Source organism: Vigna unguiculata, chromosome 7 (assembly GCF_037176805.1).
Source record: "Vigna unguiculata cultivar grain cowpea cultivar isolate G323 ecotype 2 chromosome 7, ASM3717680v1, whole genome shotgun sequence".
Lineage (NCBI taxonomy): Eukaryota > Viridiplantae > Streptophyta > Magnoliopsida > Fabales > Fabaceae > Vigna > Vigna unguiculata.
Window position 1 is genome coordinate 31,542,555 of NC_140798.1, and position 18,060 is coordinate 31,560,614.

The 18,060-nt window shown below is 30.4% G+C and overlaps 1 protein-coding gene across 2 annotated transcripts; it reads right to left on the bottom strand.

The window, feature by feature from the left end:
- Positions 1 to 1,556: 1,556 nt before the first annotated feature.
- LOC114191967 (L-cysteine desulfhydrase-like) lies at positions 1,557 to 6,901 on the bottom strand. 2 transcript variants are annotated; one of them, XM_085665080.1, is made up of 2 exons: positions 5,281 to 6,901; positions 1,557 to 1,833 (listed from the first exon to the last, which is right to left on the bottom strand). In XM_085665080.1, exon 1 carries the CDS (start codon positions 6,738 to 6,740, stop codon positions 5,304 to 5,306), a length of 1,437 nt encoding a protein of 478 aa, XP_085521206.1. In that variant the 5' UTR covers positions 6,741 to 6,901; the 3' UTR covers positions 1,557 to 1,833; positions 5,281 to 5,303. The 2 variants fall into 2 exon arrangements, with proteins under 2 accessions (XP_085521206.1, XP_027937246.1); XM_028081445.2 differs by lacking the exon at positions 1,557 to 1,833 and adding an exon at positions 4,357 to 4,809 and having other exon boundaries at positions 5,281 to 6,890.
- Positions 6,902 to 18,060: the final 11,159 nt, after the last annotated feature.

Below are 18,060 nucleotides of genomic sequence, written 5' to 3' on the forward strand. Positions count from 1 at the left end.
TTTACAATTACGATTGATAAGTTCAAAAACTATAAAATTTTCATATTAAAGGAATGAAAATTAATTAACGAATATTTATTTAAAATATAAACTTAATATTATTAGACTCATGAGATAAAATAAGTATGTTTTCAACAATTATCTAATAATCCCATAACCTATCTAGAAGGAGTTTTTCTTTATAAAAATATAAAAAACAAGAAAAAAAGATTAATTTAGAAATATACAATTTATATTCTACAATCCTTTTCTTTATCTTTATATATATATATTCTTGAGGCCAATTATCATGTCTTAAAAAATAAATACTACTTATAGCATTTTTTTTAAAAAAATAATATTTTAACCTATTTTTTTTATTCACTTTTAATCTATTATTTTAATCACTATTATATATTTTTTAATGATGTAATGATTTAATGATAATTAAAATAATGAGTTAAAATTAAATAAAAAGAATAGATTAAAATATCATTTTTTTTATGTGCCAAAAACAGAGCATAACTTTATGTGGTTCATTATAAAAGAAATACTTCCAAAACCCTATATACAACTCAGTGACCATTCATTCACTCCAGAAATATTATATCACAATCAAATTGCCAGCTTAAAAGTTGATTTTTGGTACTTTCCTTGAAAGTAATATATTTTAAAGTACCAAATTCAATAACTTTAAAGACGGGGCAGTGGTACAATTAAAAAAAATCCAGAACTTAATTTAATTATTTCTATTCTATGTTTTTTTTTTATCTCAATCTTCAAATGAAATATCAATATTTTAAAAAGCATTAATAATTGAAAATAATATTATAACATATTTTAAATTATTCATAACTAAATCAAAATATAATTTATATATTTAAATATTTATGAATTTCATTATAATATAACTTATATAATAAGAATGCACTTATTATAATTTACAACTATATTAAAAATATATTTACATTTACCTTGTACACCAAACATACTAAAATACTATTTATAAAAATTGTAAATAACATTGATATACATTATATTAATTTAAACATCATATGATTAACTTAAAATAATCTTAATAATTTTTAATCTTTATCATGCCATGTTTTTTCTACAAGACAAAGACATAATTAAAAGAACAATGATACTTTAACCTCTTTTTTTTTTATTTACTTTTAACTCATCATTTCAATCATCATTAGATCATCACATCACATCACTATAAAGAATTAAAATAAATAATCTAATGGTGATTGAAATAATAGGTTAAAAATAGATAAAAAAAAATGAGTTAAAATATCATTCTCCATAATTGAAATTGATCAAAACACAAGATGTGCCTCCATCACAGAATTACACATGTAGAAGAAAAAAAAAATTGTATGAAAGTGCAGTCCATTCAAAAGTGAATATGAAATGACACATGATATTTATTTCCCTGCACATAGCTTATAGTTCATCACAGAAATGAATGATTCGTGCATTATTTATCAAATAAATATCATACAAAATACAGAAAAAAGGAAAAAATCAAGCATTAGACAATATTAACTTTGCTAAAATATGAACACATCACATTTACAACTTGGTTAAATTTAAAAAAGAGAAAAGCATAATAATATTTTAAGTCCCCCTATGAATAAGCATCGTAACAGTAGATAATTCGGCAGCTAAATCATATACTCATAGTATATGAATAATAGGAACAGATCTAATAAATAAACTTGATCTTCTAAACAAAATAGTAATCATAAAATTGGCAAGATTATGGTAACAAAATAGAGCTGTCTTGTTGCTGTAATGTAAAATGGACATTTCTCGTGCTTCTTATGCTCAAGCCCTCGAAGGAATAATCTGCATTCAATTTCCACATACATTTTTGGCATGTCACAACAAATCCAAACATAACCCACCTCTTCATTTCTCTCTTTATGTGTTGTTTTCTAATACCTCGATTCAGAACCTCAGCATTTGTCAACCGAAAAAAGAGAGAAAATATATGTAGTAAAATACCAACAAGAAACCAGTTCACATTACAAATTGTAAAATCTTTTTTGGCTCCGTAAATACTTCTTCTCCACTTCCCTGCATTACGTAGTGCTCTTGTTTGTAACATAAATGAAATCGCAATCATTTTATTCTCAATTCAACGAACATAAGCCTTGGATAGTTATATGAAAGTGTTGCGACTAAATTTCCATAGGTTGCATCAAGAAAGAACAGATTCTAACTGTTCACCAAATAGAAACAAAAGCTAAAATTTAATATCTTCTGCAATCAATATTGTTGTTCCAAGTTTCCACAACACAAGTAAACTAGTGAAATACTAAAGAAATAAAGACCACTGGAGCTAGCCTGATAACCAGTCTCAACTCTGAATCTGTTAACTCCAGAGTCAAACAAAAGGACTCGCATAAGTCATACTAACAATCTCACACACAGAAAAGGAAGGACAAAAAAACCCCAGAGATTCAAGCAAATGAAAAAAAAAAAAATACAAATCAAATAAATGCTCAAAGTGGAACTCAACAGGATGAACAAACAAAAGTTGAACTTAATAAAAAACAAACACTTAAGAACTTTTAATCATGAAAAGCTATTCCAACTTTTAACCACCATTAAGACCTAAATCAGTTACCAGAATTAAAATCTCTTAACCCTTAACCCTGCCGCATTCTTCCCCGTCATAACAATCTTTTTAGCCAAAAATAGATACGAGGTGATTTGTAGTTGAAACATTCAACCTCTAACGTGAGAGTCAATGTTAGAACACATTTCTCCAAATTGGCAATCCAAATAAAATAGGTTGAACTTACACAATAGATAGGCCTATAAACGCAATAGGAGTATGTGCCTTCCGTCTCAGAATCTGAGAATCATACTTCACCAACTAAATACAAACGTTCATAAACTTATAACAATTTTACGATTTTATGGAAACTCAAACATTTGGACTACGTAAAACTAAAAACCAAGCTATTTAAGGATTCAATGATAAACGGTTTCCTAGGTATGAGACAATTGTAAACAATAGAAAGGCACATCTTTGGCATTAATATTGGCACTAATCAGCCCACCTCTTCAAAATTTATTGGAAGGTAAAAGATAAAAATTGCAGAGAACAGTAATTCAAGTGTCAAAAGAAAAGACTAAACTTTTGAATGGATATTTTATGCCTCTTTTTGAACAAAGAAAATACAAAATTTACTAACCTGTTCTGCATCACTTTATATATATTGATGCATGTAAGCAAATACACCATGACCAGAATATGAGATTTGAATGTATTTTTTTATGTAACATTGTTCACCAATACAGACAAATATACATGTATTATGTCAAATGCATTATCAAACAAATTAAAATAACTATGGAATTAAAACAAAAATAAGTACATTTAACAACAGGATGATACTCAGCCTGTCATGAGACAACAGTAAAGTTGGAACACGGTAAAAAATGAACCTGCTTCTAAATCTCTTTTAAATCAAAATCCTTAAGAAAAGGAAGATTAATATGCTCATTCAAATAATAATGATATTATTACGACAGTGTCAATTAGTGGGTTAAAGAATTGAAAAAATAAAATCACCTGCTAAACTTTACTGTCAAAATTGAACTTTGCTTACTTGTAAGATGTTTTTCTTATGACCTTCGTAGCTTGACATTTACTGGAAAACTCTGATGTCAAAATTGAACTATGCGTACTTGTAAGTTGTTTTTTTTATGACTTTGTAGCTTGAAATTATGCATGCACAAATTAAGTAGAGTAAGCATGCTCAAATTATCCATCAAACGACTAAAATGTTGTCACTATTATTCATAGGATCTTATGAGATTCATTTCTATTATTCCTATGAAATTTGTGAATATTATCTAAAATGTCATCTAATGGAATTATGGAACTATAATTGTGTGCTTTCAAAGGTAGATAAGAAGGTTGTCCTTGAGCATTTTGATTGGCAGGAGAATAAAGTTGACACATTAAGAAAAGTAGCATTTGAGCTCCAAGATTTGTGCAAAACCGAAGTTTCATCCAATCACAGAAGCTACACACCAATCACCCCGCTTACATTGTGCTCAAAGCCTTCGCCAGCTTCAACAACAATGCACCATCATTGTCATGGCGGTGCACATGAGAACCAAAAACAGGAATAATTACACAAAGAAAGTAAGGTCTTGGATTTTAGTTGTGGGTAGCCAGATTCAGGAGTTAAGTGAGAGGACACTTTCTGTTTTACAAAAGTGGAGTAGCACAATTTCATTATTCAACCAATAATCATAATCTGTTACTTAATGTCATTTTCTTAAGAGGGTAAAAGTAATGCAAAATAATGGATTTGTATAAGATGAAATTCGAATAAAACACAAACGGAATGAGTATAATTTACTCTTTTACTTTTTATTATAAAAAACTGAAATAGAACAAAAATCACAAAAATTGAGAGGATTGGACAAAAGTACACAACAGAAAAAAACCAAGAAAAAGAAAAATTTGATGGAACAGAGCTGCTCAAACCCTTGACAATTGTTATGAAGTTTCATGTAGGATCCTCATGGACCTAGAAATAGAAACAATCCTTCTTGTGACCCATGGTGAAAGCAAGATGCAGCCTCTCAATTAGTGGACCTCACCAACAACTATTATAATCTATTATAATCCCCGAATAAAGACTATCTAATACTTAAAAGGAGCAAAGAGTAATTACGCGATATGACAAATTGACATCATTGCGTCTGTGAGGCAGCAGCTCCAATGAATTATTTAGTCATAGCATAGTCACAGCATACATTGGAATGTAAGGCAGCCACGTGTTAGTTTAACACAATCTGTGACCAGGGTTGAACAAAGTTAAAATAAAGAATGTAGGAAAAAAAAAACAAATGAAACACGAAGGGTACCATATGCGAGTACAAAAGACAGCGAATCCATTCTCAAATTTGAAAAAATAAGGTATAGTACTAAATATCTCCACCATTAAGCCAGGCTAATCATTTGGTTTTGTGAGACACTTACAGTAGTTCCTTAATATTATAACTTATACAAATATATTTGTAAAGCATACCCTATATAAATCGGGGCGGTAGTAGAAAATACTGAGATTAAAGTTATCGAATTGCACTACGAAGCTAAACTGCAAATCATCTCAGAGTAGGAATACTTCTTCAGTTATAAGATATTCAAGACTAAAACAACTAGAGAATGCAGAACAACAACAACAGAATCATGCTCATAAAATGTAACTGAAGATATATCTAACTCAAAATCCAAAGCTGGCCAGGAATGAGTAAAACGTATACCTCTTTATTTCTCTTTTTGCAAATCACTCCGTAGGAAGCCCGCTGCAAATTTTTCCATCCTCCAAAAGCTGATTAATCGCTGTTTTAAGCTTCTGATAATCATCAACAGTATTATAAACTTGATGAGATATCCGGACATAACCTGTTATATACCCATTCTTGTCCCTGGGATCCCTATCATCATTCCTCAAAACCTGGTAATATACAGGAACCTCAGTTGCATGATAGACCCTTAGGTACGACCTTAACCGCAAGGCATCATCATCACTCATCACACAGAGCTTAGAAGGCAACCCCACCATAATCATGCTAGCGCACATCTCAGGAGGAGACCCTAGAATCGTTCCCCAAGACTCCGCTAACATGGTCCCCATTTTCACTACCTCATCATGGTTCCTCTGCATGATCCCCGCAATCCCACCCTCGAACCGATTCACGAATTCCAAAATCGACGGCACAACAAGTTGGGGGCTATAGTCCCGCATCCCAACCCATGCACTCTCAACCGGTAACCCCTTTCCGTACTCCTGGGAAACGATAGGGTGGTGCACGTCGTTTGAATTCTCTTTACAGTATAAAAAAGCCACCGAAGGCGGAGAGAAAAACCACTTATACAAATTGCTCACGTAAAAATCAGCCCCAATTTCCTTCACGTCCACGGGCAAGCTTCCAATGGCGTGGGCGCCGTCGACGAAAACCTGTTCCACTCCTTGCTCTCTGCAAACCTTAATCAATTCGCGAATGGGGAGAACCACCGAAGGCATAGACGTTACGTGATCGATTATCGCTAACCTAACTCTTCCGCCGTTGAGTTTACCTTTCTCAATGCCCTTCTTGAACTCGCTTACGATTTCCTCGTCGGAACGCACCGGGAACGGGAGCTGGACCTCGACGATTGTGCCACCAATCGGAGTCACGTAGGCTTCGATGGACTTCTTTACGGCCTGGTAGGCACAGTGGAACATTATGACAGAGTCCTCCCGGCGAAAATGTCCGTGCACGAAGCGGCGACCGATCTGCTGGAGGACGATGGCGGCGGCCGTGGTGGCGTTGTCGACGAGTGAGAGGCGGTCGATGTGGTCGGCATTGATTAGGTCTGCGACTATGGCGCGCGATTCCAGGATGCCGCCGCGGAGCACGTTAAAGAAGAAGTCGTCGGGCTGCTGGAGAAAGCGGAGCTGCCATGCAGACTGCGCGGCGAGAACGGAACGCGGGCAGCTTCCGAAGCTGCCATTATTGATCCTAGCGACGCCACGTTGGTGGTGGGAGAATTCCTCGCGAATCTCGGAGTCGGAAATGGAGTGGGCGAGTTTGGGTTTCTTGGCGGCGCGATGGTTGGGCTCTACGTCGCCGTTTCGGTGGATTTGGTTATCCATGGAAGGGTTTGGGATGGGGTTGTGGGATTGGGGAAGAGTGGTCATTGTTTGATTAATCGGAGGGTTTGAAGTTGGAGATAGCATCGCTCGGGTGAACAACTGGGGACTGAAGTGGAGAGTGGAGCGGTGAAGATTGTCGTTATTCACTTCCTTTGCTTTTTTTTTTTTTTTAATTTATATTTTGACGAGTAAGACTGTGTTGTCTTGCCTCCTTCTTGCCTTGCCTCCTTCTTTTATACATTTGAAGAACAAGAGACGACCATAGCGTCTGCGTTTTGGTCTTCTATTTTTGTGGCAGACCCATTTGGGACTTTTTTTTATTACATTTAGCATAAATGTTCAGGGTTTGGAATCTGTGAAGAGTTACTCCTTTAAGAGTTACATCAACAAAGATTTTATTCAACTTTTAATAATCACCTTATTATGTACAAGTAGCTTTCCATTTTTTTTATTTGTCAATTTAGTATAATTTTTTTTAAATTATGTTTCCTTCTTTTATTAGAGAGAAAACTCAAAAATGTATAGCAAGTAATTTGCTTAAAATTGTATTAAACATAAAAAATTAAATATTTTTTTAATGAAAGAACTTATTAAATGGTTATAAACTGGCTGAATAATCTGTTCTAAATTGTGTAACTTAATTATAAAATAGTCTTTAAATTAGTGTTAGGGTGATTTTTTTTCATGATTTAATTGTAGAATTATTCACAAAATTTAAGAGAAAGTATTAAAGATATTCACATTTCAAGATTAATATTTACGCATATTATATACTTTTAATAAAATGGCATTCGCGTTGCTTTAAATTTTAAATAGACATTCATGTTTTAAAAAAATATATATTTTTACCCTATTTTAGTAAAGTTATATTTGTCTTCTTTCTTTATTTTATGTTAAAATTACATATTGATTAAAACTAAATTAGTAAAAATTTAAAATTAAATTTTTAAGATATAAATTATTATTTTTTATGAAAGTTAATAGTTTTATTATTATATATCAGTTATTGATCATGAATAGAGCCACATGATACACTTACGTAAGATTATTTTAGTATGCTAAGCAAGCTATTTGAAGAAACAATGAAGAAAATGAATCTCGGAAACGTTTATTATAATGAACTTTGCGTGAATCAAATTGTGGGAAAAACCTTTGTACAGTGGTATTAAGTTTCTATGCTTCTTTGAGTGATAAGGAATTCATTATGCTTGAAGGTAGATTTTTAATTTGTTCAATAGTGATTTTAATTTATTAAAATTTTCTTGATTTGTTAGAAATGTTCGAAAAATATTTTAATCAATTAAAAATATAAATCAAGTCTGCTATCATGCTCTGTTTTGAATATGTTTATTTTAAATTATTAAAATAAAGAATTAATAGATTAAAATCATTAACCTATTATAAAATATTGAAATATTTTTTGAAACTTATATTTTTAAGTAATTAAATATATTTTGATTGATTAAAACTTTCAAACACATTCTACGTGTCTTTCTCATTTCAAAAATAGAAGAAAATAAATAAATCGTAAAATTTTATAAATTATTTTGCCTTCTTTTAAGAAGGAGTTTAATTTCTCACCTAAATTTTCATTGTTTATATTGTGCTTTTATTGCAAATTTATTCCTCCAACTAATTTTTTGTTGTAAAGGTTCTAACTTGAATAAAGTTTCAAAGTTTTTCTTGTAATAAAGTGTTAGAAGAGGATCAAGTCTCGTAAGGTTTAAGACTTACTTTCTTGATTGTGTTTCTTTGTTTAATGTTTGTAAAACTTGAAGAATATAGTAATTTGATTTAGTTAGTCGTTGAATAATTGAATGTAGCTCTAGTTTTATAGTGAAGTATAATTTTGTGTTGATTCGCTCTTTCCTTCTCCAAAATTCATATACTATTTCTTGTTTTAAAAAAATCATGCATTGCACTGTAAATTTGTCATTATTTGTGATATTAATACCTTGCTCAAAGATTGAATAAAAAATTCATTTAAAAAGTTCAAAAATTTTAAAAGGTTTAATTCACCTTCTCAAGTTGATCATTTTATTCTAACAAATCATTAAATTATAAAATTTCTTACAAAAATAAAAGAAATGTTATTTTAGAAAAAAATTTAAAATATAAAAGTAAATAAATATGTATTGAATATATGATTAAATTTATTAACTTATTATTATATTTCTATGTTGTTTTAAAACAAGTATAAATAAGAATAAAAGAATATGTAGGATTGTTAGTTTTTTTTAGGTTTAATTAATATTTTGATTTTAATATTTATGAAATTTATTCGATGTGATATATTAGTTGTCTCTCTCGATTAAATCTTTTTTTTGTTTTAAATGATTAATGTAATTTATTATATTAAATTGCTATTAATATAGTTTGAAAGGTAACCACGTGTCATTTTATATTTCTCGTTTCGTGTGAAAGCACCCCATATTTAAATGGTAATCCATGAAATATCATAAAATTGAAAGTAATAATAAGAATAAAATAATTAATCTAAACATTCAGAACCATCAAAAAAAGTAAAGTATTTTTTTTTTAAACTTTAATTATCTTTTTACATAAAACCCAAACTAGAATTTAGATCTTGATCTTATTTTCCTATAACAATTGTGGTCTTTTAATTTTTATTCTCTAATTAAAATTAACTATAACAAAACTAAACTCTAATCTAATTAATAGTTTTGTATAGCATTTTCAACTCCTCATTAAGATATATGTAAAAAAAATTTCGAAACTCGTAAATTGAAAAGTATCGAAAACCAAATCCAGACAAAAAAACAACATCTTTAATCTTAATACAAATGTGACAAACAAAATAAAAACAACAGTAACACAAATAGAAAGAAAAAACATATTAACCAGAAATGAAGATAAAAATATTGATACACACAAACAACATGATAAGATTCAAAGAATCTAATATGTCAAAACTCTTAAAAAAGACTATAGAATAGAAATAGCAACACAAATAAATCAAAATATATAATATAATCAAGATTGGTTATAAGAGAATAATTTTTTAAATAAATCAAAATATATTTGGACGGAGCATTTCAACAATGCTTAGAAATTGAAATGCTTTGCATTTGAATTGCTTGCAATTAAATTCGATTCATTTTTTAAATAATTTGTTTGGATAAGGAAATTAAAATACCTTACATTTCAATTTCTTGTTTGGAAAAAAAATTGAATTTATTGTGAGATAAAATTTATTTTTAACAATATTTATTTTAGGCTTAATTATGTTTTAAGTTCATGATAAATTTGGAAACTCGACGATCAAGAAGGGCCCGACGACACGGACAGGTCCGACGACCTAGACGGGCCGACGACTTGGATGGGTCCGACGACTCGGATGGGCCTTCCAAACCGTCGAGTCCGTTTGGGTCGTCGGGCTCGTTCGGATAGTTTGACCCGTCCGAGTCGTCGGGCTCGTCGTGTTGTTGGGACCGTCCATGTCGTCGGGTTCGTTTGGATCGTCAGGCTTGACGGTTTGGAAGGGTACGTCCGGGTTCTCGGGCCTGTCTAGGTCGTCGAACCCGTCCAGGTTGTCGGGCCTGTCCGGGTCGTCGGGCCCGAAGTTTTGGAAGGGCTCGTTCGGGTCGTCAAGCTCATTCGGTTCGTCAGGCCCATCTGGATCATCGGGCTCGTTCGGGTCGTCGGACTCGTCTGGATTGTCGGGCCTGTTAGATCATTGGTCTTGTCCGGATAGTTTGCCTCATTCGAGTCATCAGACCATTCTGGGTCATCGAGCTCGTTCTTGTAGTAAGGCTCGTTCGGGTCGTCGGGTTTGTCCGGGTCGTCGGGCCCGTCCGGGTCGACGGACGGGCTCGTCTAGATCATCGAGCCCATTCAGGTCGTCAGACCCATCTGGGTCATCGGGTAGGGATGGCAATGGGGCGGGGCGGGGACGGGTTTCGCTATCCCATACCCATCCCCGTAAAAAAAATTCATCCCCATCCCCATACCCAAACCCAACGGGTATCAAACTTTTGTCCCATCCTCATCCCCACCAAGTAACGGGTATAATCTCGTACCCATAGTCATACCCGTTTTCTTACTACTTTAATATTAATTTTGAATAACTTTTATAAAATAATAAAAAATTACAGTAAAGGAAACATAATATTATTCAATATTCAATATTAGGAGGATAGTTGTTTCTTCGATATCAAATACTTTAAAATAAATTATAATTGTTTATATTTTATATTAGAATACCAAATAAAATTTCATGAGAACCAAAATATTTATTAAATTTGCAAACATTAATGAAACCAAGTTGATAAAATTTAAAAATAGTTTTTAAAAAAAATATAAAAAGAAAAAAAAATATTCAAATTAAAATATATTTTATTTTAAATGTTTGTTTACTTCAATTTCTTAAATTATAATGAAACTCTTTTTTATACACTAATAAAAGTTATAATACATCACTTGATCAAAATGACATAAAGAATAAATAATAAACATAATAAAATTTTAACATAGATCTTGTATCTTTTGAACTCCAATATATGTTAGATGGTGATAAAAAAAAAATTCATAGCAATTACATTAAATTTTTATATTGTAGTAAATAAAAATTATTTATACAATTATAGTGAAAAACTTAAAGTATAATTGTAATGAGTTAGAAAATAAAAAATAGGTTTAATTATGTCTTTGGTCCTCATTTTTATAACAAAATCTCAATTTGGTCCCTCTATTTTTTTTTTATCTCATTTTGGTCTTTGTTTTAGGAAATTTGATATCAATTTAGTCTTTTCCGTTACTGGTACAGTAACAGTGTTAATTGAGGTGCCACGTGGCCACGTGTCAGTTCTTGGATTTTTTGATTTTTTTTTGAATTCTTTATTTATTTATTTTTTTTGAATTTAAAAAAAAATTGCCACATGTAAAATAGTCGTCGTGTTGTGGCAGTGATGTGGAAGTGATAATGCCACATGTCAATATTATGCCATGTGTCATTTTCTCAGTCTCAATTTGGTCTTTGTATCCTAATTTTTGTCTCAATTTAGTTCTTATTTTTGTAAAAATAGTCCAATTTTTTCTCTCTCCACATTGAAACAAAAATTAATTGTTATATAAATGTTATACAAATATTTTTATTAAATTTTATATTTTTATTCAAATTGATATTTTTATTATATATTTTTAACATAACTAAGTTTATTTAAATTTGTGTTTCATATTCAACTTTACTTAAAATTGTTTTCAAATTTTAAATTTATATGTTTTTTATTGTTACATTAATTAGTTAAAATTATTTTTAAAATTTTTATAATTGTTATTTTTACATCAATTCAAACATTTGTGTACAAATTATTGAACTTTACACATTTTAAAAATATACAATTATTTAAAATATAAATTAAATTAAAAAAACAATATTAAAGTATGATGTAATAAAATATCAATATAATTTATCATTTTTTTATTAACATTATTATCTATTAACAACTTTAAAACAATTTTAATTAAAGTTCATTGTAAAATATTAATTAAATAAACTTAATTTTGTTAAAAATATTTACTTGAAATATCAATTTTGATAGAAATATTTGTGTACATTTATATAAAAATTAAATTTGATTTCAATTTGGAGAGGGACAAAGTTGCTCAATTTTTACAAAAATGGAATTAAATTGAGACAAAAATTAAAATAAAGGGACCAAATTGAGAAAATGGAAATGACACATGTCATATAAGTGACACGTGTCATTGTCATTGTCACATCACTTTGTCACTACCACGTGGCACGACGACACGACAGCTTGACACGTGACAAATTTTTTATTTCTTAAAAAAAATCAAAAAATAAATAAAGAATAAAAAAAAGTCAAAAAAATAAAATAAAAAATTCAAAAATCCAGAAATGGACACGTGACACCCCCTTTAACAGTGTTACTGTACCATTAACGGAAGGGACCAAATTGAGACAAAAACAAATAGAGGGACCAAATTGAGATTTTGCTACGAAAATAGGGACCAAAGGTATAATTAAACCTAAAAAATAATTAGATAAAATATATCAAAATAGTATTCTACATGATGAAAATAAACAAAAAATAAAAATATTAAAAAATTAACAAATGTGTGTCTTATAAACAATTTGGATACTATTGAAAAGAATTGCACAAAAAAAACAAATGTATAATTAAGGGTATAAGATGAAAAATATCTTAGAGATCTAAGAAAAATTTTCAAATATCAACATATATACTCAATGGTTGAGAAATACCAAAAATTGTTTTAGTTAAACAAAAAAGTTCTTCAAATGAAACAAAAATTAATAATAATAATAATAAGTAATTTTTTTTTTATATTACCTAGTAAATGAAATGTTTATGATATTAAACACTTAAATTGAGAGTATTAAACATTCTCATGTGAAAGAAAAATATACAATAAATAAAAATATTAAAAAATATTAGAAATATTCAAATGTTAGAAATACAATTTTTTTTATTGACATACATCATTTTAACATAATTACATAAATGTTATGATAAGATAAAAAATATATTGGAGATGGGAATGAGTTTCATAACAAACCAAATAATTAAAAGAAATAAAAAATGGAAAGTATATATATATATATATATATATATATATATATATATATATTGTTACTTAATTAATTGTGAATATTTTAATAATTTAAACGAGGATAGAGATATGGCGGGGAGAGGTATTATGATGGGGACGGACGAGTTTATTTGCCATCTCTATCGTCGGGCCGTTTGGGTCTTTGGGCTCGTCTGACCTGTCTGGATCATCGAGCCTATTCAGGTCGTTAAACCCATCTGGGTCGTCGAACCCGTCTGGATCGTTGAGCCCATTCGGGTCATCGGACCCGTTTGAACCGTCGGTCCCGTTTGTGTCATCGGGCCTACCAAAGAGTCTAGAATGTGAGGTTGAGTGAGAAGAATTTCAAATTCCACCTATTTTGAGGGTATTTGAATTTCTACTAATTTAGCTAATTGAAATCCCTCATAAAAATGCTTGCATTTGAAATGCTTTTTAATTTATGTATCCAAACAAAGCATTTCAATACAAAGCAATCTAAATTCTTCAAAATAATGAATTACTTCATTAAAATACTCTATCCAAACACACTCTAAAGATAACTAATGATTCTCTTCTTTCTAAACAAACTTATAATTTACTAAAAAATGGTTTTAACTCGTTAAATATAATATCAATAAAAATTAACATACACTGATAATAGTTGAGTTAAATTTTATTCTCAAACATAAACTTATAATTACTTTTTAATAGAAGTATATTAATTAGTACTAACAAAATTTTTTATAAGCTTTTTTTTTAAAACATAATTGTATATTTAATTTAATAAAGATATATTATTACTAAAAAAAATTTGAGATCTTTTTTCATAAACATAATTTTGTAATTAATTTAAAACAAAAATAATAGTACTAAAAAAAATTGAGACCTTAATTTTTTAGAGACCTAAAGCAAGTATTTTATTTGTTTTACCCTTGAGTCGGTCCTGGATTGAATCTAGATCATACCTCAAATCCAACATTATATTGAATTTTTTAAATAAAATGAAAATTGAATTAAGAACAAAAAAAAGATACTAATTAAGCCTACGAAAAGAGAGTGAATGTTTATTTTAATTTTTTTTTCAATCTTCAATGGACTTTCTTTGTCTGGTTGTTTTATATAGACTAATCTTCTTGGTGAAGAACAAACATCGATTATATACTATTGGAATTTTCTTCACAATATTTGAATGCCAATGACCTTTAACCAACTTTTGACCATATGTAACCACGTTTAATGACTTTAACAATTGATCTTGTTAATGAATTTCAAGGTTGTCACCAACAAAAATTATGCAATAAAAACCGTGAAGAGACATCTTCAAGACTGTTCACTAAACCAGGCATAACTGAGGGATTCATTACATTCTTTCAGAACTCATAAGGTCATTTAACCCATCCCACGCCACAATTAACCACATTTCCAAACTAATTTCACCAACCATTTTGCATCCCTTATTTAGTCTTGTTGCTTCAAAGCATCATTTGTCTGATAATTCTCATGTTTTTCTCCTGTTTCCAAAGCATTACCATCTAGTGAATCGTCATTGTTTGAACCAGAGGGTTCATTATCTTTCATGGTGTCCTTTTCATCCTGATAAGATGATTATGAACCATCCAAATCCTTTGTGTTATTAAATTCACCGTTTTTACTAGCCTTATCATGTTTTATGTCCTTGTTAGTGTTAGAAATTCTGAATGAAATGGAATGGAACAATGAATTTCTTGGGAAAAACTAACTAGATAGAATGATGATTGTGAGGGCTTAAACAAATGAAAGACACTACAGAAAGGAGCAAGGTTTTAGAGCAATGGATTTGGGAGTGTTATTTTTGTGTTTTTGAATATCGGGAATGGTTCTTTTTGTCATGTTTCATTTGTTCTTTTTTACCTAATCTATGTTTTTTTATAACATAACATTTATATAATTTAATGTTAAGTAGGATAAAATCTTTTTTTATTTTTAAATATTGATATGCATACAACTGGAATGACAATGGAACATTTATACAATTTGAAAATAGAAGGTAGATTATAAGTTAAAACTTTATTTTGAGGTATTCTACTATCTCGTCTATGACATATGGTTGCGGCATGAGTAGGATTAGATTTGACTAATTCATTTGTTAACTTATTAATGAAATAAAAAGAATCAAAGTTGAATATTTGTATTCTTTTATGTTGAATTTAATTCAATTGATCACCATTGCAATGCATGCATGACGGTTCTTTTGGAATCTTATAGAAGAGTGGAGGAAAGTCAATATCATTTTGATGGTGACAATTGTACTCATATGGGACTATCTCATTGCATGCAGTGCCTTCAAAGGGGGTTGGGTTTGATCTTTCTTTCCTCCACTCATGGTTTCTTTAAGTTGTTGTCCTTCTCTCTTTTCATTTTAATTTTAAATTGTTCTTCATAATTTCTTATTCCTTTTTCAATAATGTGTGTATATTCCTTGGTGGTTTTCTCTTTAGGAGTAAAAGTGATAAAGGAAGAATTCTTCCAACATTAATTTCCTGCCTGAGAGTAGTATATGTTGAAATGTAGTCATTAAAGTGTTAGTTCCAGAACCAACTTTTATTGCTCTGTTATATACCTAATAATGCCATTAATGCTTTGGCAGCTGCTACATGCACTGCTTGGAGGAACTGGCTTAAAATGTTAGGAATTGACTTAATAACTTGTTCATGTGAAGTGTGTAGAAGACCAAAGGCAAGATCATTTTGTCCACCATGTAGAGCTACAATAGTGCATCCTAAATATGGAATGATGGACATTATGTGTCAATATTTTGCATCAATAAAGGGTATACAAGGTTGGTGTGTTGCAATCTTAACTAAAAAAAGTTGCATAAAAGTTATTGATATGAAAATGATATTCCTTACTAAATAGATGAAATATCACATGTAAATCAAGTAATTGAAGTTAAAGGTATTTTAGGATTGTAACACTCAGAAGTCCATCTTGTATAAGTGGACGAGGAGTTTGATCTAAAATATGATAAAAGATGACAATGAAGATGATATAGTTTTAAAATTATGAACCAAATGAAGACATTGAAGGAGATGGACTTGAAGATAATTGTACTGTATGGCCCATCGGTCAAGCGGACCAAGGACAAGCGGCCATAGACCGCCCGCTACAGGCGGACTGTTCCTTGGGATGTTGATGTAACAATCTCTTTGGAGTGCTTTAAGGGAGCTTGCGACCAAACGTCTCCCGCATTCTCCGGATGAAGTCTCAGCTCTGGACGTGCTAAATCGGCTACCCTATCAGACCATCGGTTAGGTGGGCCAAGAACAAGCGGCCATAGGCCGCCTGCTACAGGCGGACCTTTCCTTGGGACAAGGGATGACAACAGGTTAGGTTGGGTTGGGCACAGATAGTGCCTACCTGCAAAAAAAAAATCCGCCCGTTACCCGCCCGTTTACCCGCTAGGTATCGGCTTAAAAAATACCCGCAAATATTTTTGAAAACTCGCGGGTACCCGTGGATAACTGATACTCGCAAATATTTAAAAAATATATATTTTATAAATTTTTTAATATAAAATTATAAAAATAAAATATAAATTAAATTAAATTTTAATTATAATTAAATTTGACATAATAAAATATATTGTTAATTTTAATTTAATTAAATTTAACTTAATAAAATATAAATTAAATTTTAATTTTAATTTTTTGCGGGTAATAGGTACCCGCAGGTACGGATAGTATGATACCCGTACCCGACCCGTTTATAAGCGGGTAGTAAAATACCCGCGGATAATAAATACCTGCGGGTAGTAACTATCTGTCGCAGATTTTATCCGTGGATATCCGCAAGCGCGGGTATTTTTGCCATCCCTACTTGGGACGTTAATGCGACAATCTCTCCTAGTGATCTAAGGGAGCTCACGACCAAATACCCCCTACGTTCATTTCCAATTGCACTTCGTCTCCACTTATGTGGAGACCCTCATTCATGAAGACAACCGACAGGATGCACGACCCATCGGTCAGGCGGCCACACTAAAACCTGGATCAGTAAGTCAAAAATGAATTAAGATAATACAAGTCAGTAATCAAGTTTAAAAAACAATTGAGCCATGATTAAGAAACCCTAATCACAGGTCCATACAAAAAACTATAAATAGAGACCCAAGGTAAGTTGATGGGGACTTTTAACTTGCATTTATTACAACATTTATTGTTATCTCCCGATCGGACTTGAACTGACTTAAGCATCAGAACCTTTTAGACAGGTACCCGGATCGAACAAGTTGGCTGAGGAGAACATCAGACAAAGGGACTAAAGGATAATTTGAGTGTTTGAAGTAGATGCTCGGCCTTTACACCCGAAACAATAATAATTTTGAAGAGAATGATTGATTAGAAGATAATGAGAATTATTGTTATAATTATTTGAAGTTTAGAATAGAAGTAAACTCCAATTATATACACAGTTGATAATTTTTAATTATTATATTATAAAAAAGTTTAATTGATTGTACTCAGTAGAGATTGAAAAATTTATTTTCTTTTATAAATAATCTGTTTTTTCTCATGTTATTCATGTTATATCAAATGAATCATTTATTTATCTAATAAAATAAAATAATGTAACAACATTATAACGTATGTTTATAATTTTTTTTAATTAATTCAAAATTATATATTTGTTTGATGTATTATGATATTTCGATAATTTTTGTTTACAAAATTTACTTTTCAACACAAATAATTTCTTTTTCTCTCTAAATTATCTCAAACATTTATTTCATCTATTGCTATACTGTTATATGTGTATTGTAAAAATTTATCAACAAAATTTTATTAAAAAT